General features: G+C 39.7%; 1 protein-coding gene across 1 annotated transcript; it reads right to left on the bottom strand.

The window, feature by feature from the left end:
• Positions 1-7276: 7276 nt before the first annotated feature.
• Positions 7277-9064, bottom strand: LOC137979421 (uncharacterized). Its single transcript, XM_068826679.1, has 3 exons — positions 8927-9064; positions 8430-8498; positions 7277-8107 (listed from the first exon to the last, which is right to left on the bottom strand). The coding sequence occupies exons 1-3, from the start codon at positions 8969-8971 to the stop codon at positions 7415-7417; spliced, it is 807 nt and encodes a 268-aa protein (XP_068682780.1). The 5' UTR covers positions 8972-9064; the 3' UTR covers positions 7277-7414.
• Positions 9065-10000: the final 936 nt, after the last annotated feature.

Here is a 10000-nt window from a genome sequence, read left to right on the forward strand (position 1 = left end):
CATTCAAAATATTTCCCCGTTTCTGATTGGTTAAAACCACACACATAATTCACCATAACCAGCTGCTGTTCACCAAATTTGGAAAGAAACTTCGTCATATTGAATTAATGACGTCAAAAGTGCAGCCCGCTGCAAATTATTGAACCGATGGCTGCGAGTAGGTTTAGAAGTTTAAGCGAAGAAAATATTTTGAATGAATAATAAAGCAATTATTGAATTCGGCTTTCGTAGAATATGAAGAATTCTGCAGATCTCGGAGGATGTTATCCACCTCGGCCTTCGGCCTTGGTGGATAACACCCTCCTTGACCTTCAGAATTCTTCATATCCTACTCAGCCTCATTCAATAATTGCTAAGTATTGCATCTTGAAGGGAATGGTAGTCATTGTTGTTGAAATGATCATCTCATACCTCTCTGTCATTTGGAAAATACTCTTTCACACTTATCAAGTTAACATTATTATCACCACGTGCCATTTTTTTTTATGATACCCACGAAAGGACTAGATAAAATCAAGTACAGTAGCTTTTACTTTTCGGTACACTTAAAAGATTGAACTAAAGACTAAAGATCTAAAGACTATTTTCATTTTTCACCCTGTAAGCACTGTTAAACATTCAAGTACATTTCCTGATTAGAAGTCTGTTATAAACCTTCATTTTGATTCATTGCTTGATCAATTTGGATGACCAGAGCAGCCAGTGTATTCTACGTACTGCCTGTCACCTCCAATAGGCCAGCAAATAATTATATAATTTAAAATATTGACTTAAAGTATGCAACCTTGCAAAATATCATAGCCATGTAGTTTAATTAGCTGAAGATGTTATACATGCTGGAAGGATTTGTATGGAAGAAATACTCTGGCCTCCAATCATGCTTTAAAAGTGCTTTGCATAAAAGCCTAAATCTAGTTAGCCTGCATCACAAACAGACTAAACCACCGGTATAGTCACAAATATAGTTTCACTGTGAAATGTTCCCCTGCAGTTTGCAGATCGGAAAATTTCCAACACTGTTAATTTATCCTAAATTATGCTTATTCTCTCTTAAAGGTTAAGAATCCAATTTGCTTTTAAGTGAAGATACTGAATTGTAGAGACTTTAAAAATGTTCATAAAATTTCAACGCTTAGTTGTATAATTATTTGAAAATTTGTATGTGGGCTTTGGTTTGATTTCCAAAATGCATACAGTTCCAGCTGAAAGTTATTAGTTATTGGCCATGTGACCAAATGGTCTGTCTAAACAAACTAATTCCTTTTTTTTCCTTTGGCTTTGCATGACTCACAGTACCTATAAGAAAGTAATTTTGTTAGTTTATGCTTGCTCAGAAAGTGGAATGGTAGATTTGAATGTGATGTTTTTATACGACCTACAATAGTTAGCATGATTGAGGGAAAATCATATATTTTTTATCATCGATTTGATTAGCCCTTCATGCAAATACTGACCATGTTGGCTTTTATCAGAAAAAGGTAAATCTTAAATAATTTAACCCATCGACCCCTGAGAGTGTCACTTCATAGATTTCACTCTGTATAATGCCACCCGCGTGTGTGTATACTTGTTATTTTTTCTGGCGAGACTTTTTAACTTTAGCCGTGACTCTTGTTTTTATTTGTGTCAGTGGCGCGAGGTTATTTTTACTTGGCGTGAATTTTTTATCTGGCGTGTCTTTTATGCCAGCGCCTGGGTACGGACCTTATTTATTACTTATTATAGTGTAATGAATATTGTAAGTAAGAATCCTATAAACCCTTGTATACCCTACGTAACGAAGGCAAGCTATATTGTAGAGGAGAACGAGATCTTAAGTGGCATGGCAGTTGCCAACTCGACTGAGAAAAATGATCTGCAGCAGTACGTGTCTTGACATAATGAGGAGCAATAGCTGAAACAAGTTGGAATACAATGTTTATCACCGCTGTTTGTGTTATTTTCTTAATCAAGCTAAGAAGGCCTAAGAACAAGGGTAGAAAACTTTTGTTTTGTCCCACCGAAACTGGTTCCCAAACATTTCAACTCGAGGCTCGGGGTACGAGATCCATTACGGCCAATATGGCCGCCACGCGAATAGGGTCCCCCGGGAAGGAAGGGGGGGGGACTCCCATATGAAACAGAAGGGGATGCTCGTCGTCTCGCTTAGGGGTGTAAATTTGGTTTTTGGTCTCGCTTAGGGTGTTCAGGGCAAAGCGACAATATTTTAAGCTGCCAAGGTCAAAATTTGCTTAAGCCACGCCCAGATTGGTCTCCTTTAGAGGTCACAAAAAGATTGAGCCACGCCCAGATGGTCTCCTTTAGGGGTTAAATTCAAAAATTCCGACGAGCATCCCCGTCTGTTCCATATGGGAGTCCCCCCCGCCCGGGTAGGGTCCATTGATCACAGTCTGTAAAGTTTCTTGTTTTTGCATCCGGAATTCAGATTTAATTTTCTCAAAGCGTGAAGCGGGCCTTGCAAGACCTTCCTATCCAGATAAAATGAAGGAACTCTCGAGTAATGGACCGCTCCTCCATGTACTCGGGAATTCGACTCTTCGTCTATCCGTATAAATCAACCTTCCATTGTCACTCTGGGTAGCAAGTTGTTGACCAGTGCAGTCATAAACGAACAAGAGTAGCACGCTCCAGCCACCTTTGTCGTCAAAGAAAGTAATAAAACGATCAAATGATATATAAAATGGATCATATATGAACTGCGGATATAAAATCAAGTGAAGCTATGATCCTCGCAGTTATGAACGCAATTGCAAAAATTGCGTTCATAACTGCGAGGATCATAGCTCCCCTTGATTTCATATCCGCAGTTCATATATAATCCATTTCATATATCATTTCATCGTTGATTCATTCCTCATGGGAACATTAGACCCCACAAATGACCATCTTCCAACGTCAGCGACTTCATAGCGCAGTTGGTTAGAGCATCGCACCGGTTTCGCGAGCTCACGGGTTCAAACCCCGTTGAAGTTCTGAGTTTTTCAGGCTTCTTTACGCAATTGCAAAAATTGCGTTCATAACTGTGAAGATCATAGCTTCACTTAAGTAATAAACAGTAGAAAAATTTAAAATAATTAAGTGTATAATTTCCGACCTTGCTTGGTCCGAATAACTGGCCTTACGGCGGGTGAATACCACAATAATTTTTATCTAATAGAACGGAGAAATACTGAAGAAAATATCTAAATCTTGTTAAGTTGCACTCCTAGAAAAAGGCCATGAAGTATCTGAAGGTGGTGCCGAGTTAGTTTATTTCAAAGCAAATTAGGTACACACAATTTTGAATTAGGAAGAGAAAATCTATCTAAAAATTTATAGGATTGGAAAAAAGATCAATACAAAAATATCGACAGAAAATAATGTACAGGCAGGTACAGGTTGATGTTTTTTAAAAAAGGACTAGTTAATACAGTTCATTATAACTGTTAACAGCGGATTTAAAAAGGGTAACTTTCCAGTTTATCTTTTCTGCGTTGCACTCAACCAAAGGGAGTACAATTTTACTGGCTGCATTGGCTAGGACTAGTCGTAAGTTTGGAACAAGCGTTGGCAAAGAACGATGGTAGAGCGCCTGATAATTCTACCGCCGCCAATCATAATCCTTCTACACAGATTATCCATCTCTTTGCTCGCACTTATTCACTTATAAAAATATAAAGTAACTTTATTTAACGTTGGTGCCCCCCATACCCTCCTCCCCCTGCCATTGCTCCGTTTTACGGGTATTTAAAGCTATAGCTACACGGATCAGAAAAAAGTAGAAACAGACGTTGTAGTCATCGGGGATGGAACTGGGGAGCTCTTGCTCTAAAAGCCGCGCACTAACTAACCAAGTGAGCTACGCCTGGTCCTGTGTAGTGCACAAACTAGATATATTTGCCTAAGCTCTTAACAGACGGACCATTTCAGTCGCCGTTTAAACTGAAGTACTTTCCCCTGATCTTTTCAGAATTTTTTCCTCTGTCACTGTGGGGAAATAAAATAACGTGTGGGCTCACTTCCATTAGTAGGGCTAATGCCCACATGGATTACATGGGGGAGGGAAATTAATTCTGTTGAAATATAGGTGCTAAAAAGATGCCCCTTCCAAATACATGCAGCAGTTTGACAAGTTTTTAATTGCCTTTCTCATTGCTGAGTTTATCAAGAATAACACTACATAGTTTGGACATTAATGACATGAATATACCGCCATATTGCATTCGGTAATGTATCAACAAAGTCAAAAATAAAGGAATGTGTACGTTGAGCAGTAAGACGCCCTTCTGGTATTGCTGTGGCTGTCCTTTGATGCATTGGCTGCTAAAAAAAATAAGATGAATCGTTGATCTGAATTGCAGTCGTTACTAACAATACAAAACAATACAATGCTTAATTAATTGACCAAAACCAAAACGGGCTCTTCAGGGCCAATGAAACACAATCAATGAAACAACAGAACACAACAACTACGCTTGATTTGCTACACTAGCTATGCTTGCTACGACGTGTACACTTGCTACGATTGCTACGCTTGCTACATGTGCTACACTTGGTATGCTTCCTACATTTGCTAAGCTTGATTTGCTACACTTGCTACGCTTGCTACGACGTCTACACTTGCTACATTTGCTATGATTGCTACGCTTGCTACACTACATGTGCTACAACTGATATGCTTGCTACCTTTGCTACATTTGCTACGCTTGCTACATGTTTGCTACACTACATGTTCTACACTTGATATGTTTGCTACCTTTGCTACATTTGCTACGCTTGCTACATGTTTGCTACACTACATGTGCTACACTTGATATGTTTGCTACATTTGCTACATGTTTGCTACACTACATGTGCTACACTTGATAGGCTTGCTACATTTGCTACGCTTGCTACATGTTTGCTACACTACATGTGCTACACTTGATAGGCTTGCTACATTTGCTACATGTTTGCTACACTACATGTGCTACACTTGATATGCTTGCTACATTTACTACGCTTGCTACATGTTTGCTACACTACATGTGCTACACTTGATAGGCTTGCTACATTTGCTACGCTTGCTACGCTTGATACATGTTTGCTACACTACATGTGCTACACTTGATAGGCTTGCTGCATTTGCTACATGTTTGCTACACTACATGTGCTACACTTGATATGCTTGCTACATTTGCTACGCTTGCTACATGTTTGCTACACTACATGTGCTACACTTGATAGGCTTCCTACATTTGCTACGCTTGCTACGCTTGATACATGTTTCCTACACTACATGTGCTACACTTGATATGCTTGCTACATTTGCTACATGTTTGTTACGCTACATGTGCTACACTTGATATGTTTGCGACACTTGATATGCTTGCTACATGTACTACACTTGCTACACTACATGTGCTACACTTGACATTCTTGCTACGCTTGCTGCTACTCTTGCTATGCTTGCTACATGTCTACACAGTGTCTGGGAGTGCTCCACTACATTTAGAAGGCAAATGAAGCAACTGTGTGAGAACAAGCTATTACACGTGTTACGTTTCCGACACGTTTTCACGTCATACTCCTTTTTCACTTGCTGTACTTATTGGTGTTCTTGGCATTGCATTTCTACATTGTTTATCACTCACGAGGTATAGCTTGAACAAAAGAAATCCCTAAAATGTAATCAACCAATCACAGACCCTGTTCACCAAGGTGCTGTTTGACTCAAGAGTTTGGCGGTGAACACCTTCGAATAAGAAGTCACGAAAGGGACACGAAAAGAGCTGGACTCTGATTGGGCACAAAAAATATAATCACAGGCAAGGAGGGTTAAGAGAAGAATCCCAGGGGCTCCTATTTTCGTTCTTGACTTTTCTTCGCCCGATTTTTTTCCTCGCCCGTTTAGACTTTTTCCCGCCCCTACTAACTGCCCCTGGGTCTCCGAGGATGATTTATGATGCATTTCCTTCACTTTTGTGCTTGTCAACATTATGACTTGCGGTATTTCAGGTTCAAGTGTTCAAAAGTTTGTTTTTGCATCACATAGTTGTTTAGATTTTCAATTACAAACTCTGTTTTGAATGGCCACTACAACTCACTGAGTCTAAATAGATACGTTCCGTCTCGTTTCTGAGAAACGAAACAAAAGCGGAAACAAAAAGGAAACGAAACATAAAGTTATTGACCTTGGTCACGCTCTAAAATAAACATTTTCTTTGGTGTTGAATATTGTGGTTAAAATGTTGATGACGAATATCGTTGCCGATAAGAGTACAGACATCGCTGAACCACGTTCGATTTTTTAAAATATAATCACGCTGGAGGAAATCAAAAAAGTCTCACTCAAAAAAGAAAGGCTAAAAAAGTTGTGGAACGTTTTTGATCGGTAAATAAACTGAAACAAGTGAATCCCCTCTTGATTGAAAGAAAAGTCTCCAGTAACGCAGAATTTATTTGGCTAAATCAGGCTTTGCACCACTGGGCCCTCGTCCAATTCCCTAGCGATACGACGTTTTTATGATACTATATCCCGGGGGGGGGGGGGGGGGTTACTGTCATATATGGGCTATATAGGTATGTGGCGCTGTGAAGGGTATGGTTTTCAAGCAGTTTACTCTAGCGTAGGGTATCTAAATCAGAGCGTTTGGGTCTAGAATAGGGTATCATTTTTCACGAAACTGACCAGTCGCTTGAAGATTTTATCAAGACTAAGGAAACCAGAAATCCCCGCTCCAAAATATAAAAATGTCGAGTCGGCAAAGTTTAAATTTACGCAACTCAGCCTCAACAGTATCGATAAATGGCTACCATGAAACACTTTTGGATATTATTAACTGTCAAGTATCGGTATTTAGACGGAAATCGGTGGGAATTTACTCTAGTATAGGGTAGCAAAATTCAGCTGAACTAGCTCTGGTATAGGCTAAGGGTTCCAGGGTTCCAGGGTTCGTGGGTCCCAGCGGCATATCCCCACCCAGAAATTCCTAAAGTACCCCCCCCCCCCCCGGGTAATCTATTAACCGACTACAGAAGCTCATGGCCTTGAAAAGTTTAACTATGATTCAGAGCTGGTCTTTTTTGACTTTGGAAATTTTCTTATTTGAATGTAACGTAGCTCGTGTACTTTCCCGCTCGTGCTGCATCGATCTTATTTTTGTCCACATTTGCTTTGTTCCAAGGGAAAGATTTGCAAGTTACACCATTCAAGGTCATGTGTTTTTGTCGACTGCCAATTCTCTTTCACCCCTTGGTATTTTTTGGTCTTCGTTTGCAGGCGCTATTCAGTTGAAAGAAATTTAAGATCTTTGAATTGTTTTAATCTTCTTTATTAACCTTTCTTAAATTTGTCAAATTTAAATTCTTTGCAATCTTCTAGTCACAGTTCTAATTATAAACCAAGTTGTACGACTGTGACGTTCTCTGCCGATCCGATGCGACAGTCGATAGTTCAAAGGTGAGCTCCGAACCACCACTGCGTGCTAGAATCGCCTCCTACTGTGCAGCGAAACTTGCTGTTTATGTAGTAGTAATGCCCGAAGTTGTCTTCGGAGGAGACCGAACCAGAATTCGGCTTAAATTCGCAGGTGGTATATGAACTGTCGGTATGTAGAGGAAATTCTCCAACCTTTGACCCCTGCCAGAATGGAACCGTTTGCTGGATTCCAATGTGTCCCCGGATGTTGATGTATTCCACTCTCTTGCATATGTTATTCCCACTGAAATCGATGACGTTGAGGTTTTTCAACGTTCCGCGAACGTAGTCGGTGAAATCCACGCCGTGAGTTGGGTAACTGCATGTTGCTCGCCAGTGCGTGGAGTGATACTGCAGGGATCTCATTCGAGCTAAACTCAGACGGTATAGCTTCCAGTTGTGGCTATTCTCGTTCACTGGAACGTCGATCTTGAATGGTGTAAACTGGAAAGCGGGCAATGAGCGATACTGGGTGCTCCAAGACATGACCAAGGTCCATGCTGTACCAGGTTCGGACTTCAGATCACAATAAGCTGGGAAGCTGTTTCCTGCGATGTCATAAAGTTGGTAGATGCCACATTTTGAGGCCCCTTTTATAAGGTGATCCAGGCAGGATGTGGCACGGAAAACAACTGGCGTAATGTTAGAAGACTTGGGACAATTATCTCCCTGGAACAGAAAAAAATCTTATGTTACATTAAAACGATTGGCATTTCAAATGAGAACTGACAAAAATTCGGTAATGGATAAACAGTTTCAGAAAGGCCCCAAATGTTTCGATCTAATTTCGATCTCCAAAAGGGTTCTTACTTTTCCTTTGTGGTAGGAAATCTTGGAGTAGTGATGTATTGTTATCTCTAAAACTGTTAAACTATCAAGTTTCAGAATGGCCTATTGCAGTTTTACAATTAATCTTTTCGAATGAACCATTAAGATGTTTTTCAGTCTCTTTCGAAGTATATGTGCATCTATTGTTTTTTATTTGTCTTACCTGGCAACTTGATGTAACAACTCGCTTGAATTTCTGTCCCTGATCACTTGTCGAAGCAATGGTAAGATTCTAAAAAATAGAATACAGTTTCATTCAGACCCTCTATATTTGTTTAATTAGCACGAGGTTACAAAACAATCAAAAGACCTTAATCTGTATGGAATATTCAAGTGGAGTTCAAATAAAGTCACTCGACGAAAAATCTTTCGTTAAGTTGTTAGTCTGTCCTCGTACCACATGTATTAAAGCTGACCAACGTCTTATATTAATGCCGACGAGAGAGCTATTAGTTAGATGTGTTTGACTCTCGATTTTGCGTTTTGAGCGAACAGAGGAAACAGAATTCACAGATGCAACAATTAATTTTGCTTCCAGTTACTGGCGTCTTCCACTCCGGTTACGATCGTTTCAAGTCAGTTGAAAGTTTCATAAGCAAACCTTCAATGTCAAGACTTATGTCATGAGTTAAATGTTGTGCTTGGGAATACGTAACTCACGAGAAAAATGATGCCGATGAAAGCCGCTGTGTTCTTAAATACCATGACGAATTTTCCGAATAGATCACTGACGGTGACACGATCGGTGTAGTGCTACTTCGAGTCTCAGAGTGCTGAACCTTGAGTTCACAAGCAAAATGCTACAGATCACTTTGGCTGTGCTTTACAACTTGTTGCCTATATGCAGAAAAGTATGGTAATTCAGAAATCTGAAACATGAAAAAACCTTTCACGGAACTTGTTTTGTTTTGAGTAAACAAAAAATGTTAATTTTTAAGCGTGAAAATTTAACAGTTCGATATTTTTATGAAACTAATGAAAATTTTCGCAGTTATTAAAAAAAATCTCTAAGGAGCACCCTGCGCTCCGGAAAATATTTTAAAGTTAAAACAAACCAAGGTACTCGGTCAATGAAAACAGTGATCATCTCGTTCAATGCTTTGATTGGTTATTACTCCGGATCGATGGTGATCGATAGATTTTCAGTCAAATTACTTTAAGTGTGCCTCGCAAAAGTATTCCTCAAACATTTGAAAAGACTAGAGATGTGCTGACAGAATAATGGAGTTTGTCGGCAGGCTTGCATGAAATTAGTCACACTCAGTGTCGTATATTTTATGTTTGATGCCACTCTTGCGCGCAAGTGTTGATCTATTTCAGGAGCGTAGCCGATTTCATGCCAAGTGGTTGGTGCTCCTTCGTTTCCGTTCACACGATACACATCAAGCACCTTACTAATTGTTTCCTTTGCGCGTTCTATTAGTTAAGATCCCTTGTTTTCTTCAGTCTACTTGAACCTATCCGCAATGAAAATATGGTGTTCTTGCCTCGGCTTCCGTTACGACACAAACACGGCCTCTCTTTACGGCTGTCGCGGTGAATTTATTTTTTAGCAAAGGGCTCTTAAAATGGAATGTAATTTGCGTACAGCATACTACTAAACTGTAGACATAAAACTAAGTACATGTTCATTTTGATATATAACGTCGAGAAAGAGTTTTCTAGTTCCAGTGCATATAACTTACTTTTGATTCTCTTTAGCTGTCGGAAGGAATAATTCAGAATGTGCCCTCG

This window comes from Montipora foliosa, chromosome 12 (assembly GCF_036669935.1).
Source record: "Montipora foliosa isolate CH-2021 chromosome 12, ASM3666993v2, whole genome shotgun sequence".
Taxonomy (NCBI): Eukaryota; Metazoa; Cnidaria; class Anthozoa; order Scleractinia; family Acroporidae; genus Montipora; species Montipora foliosa.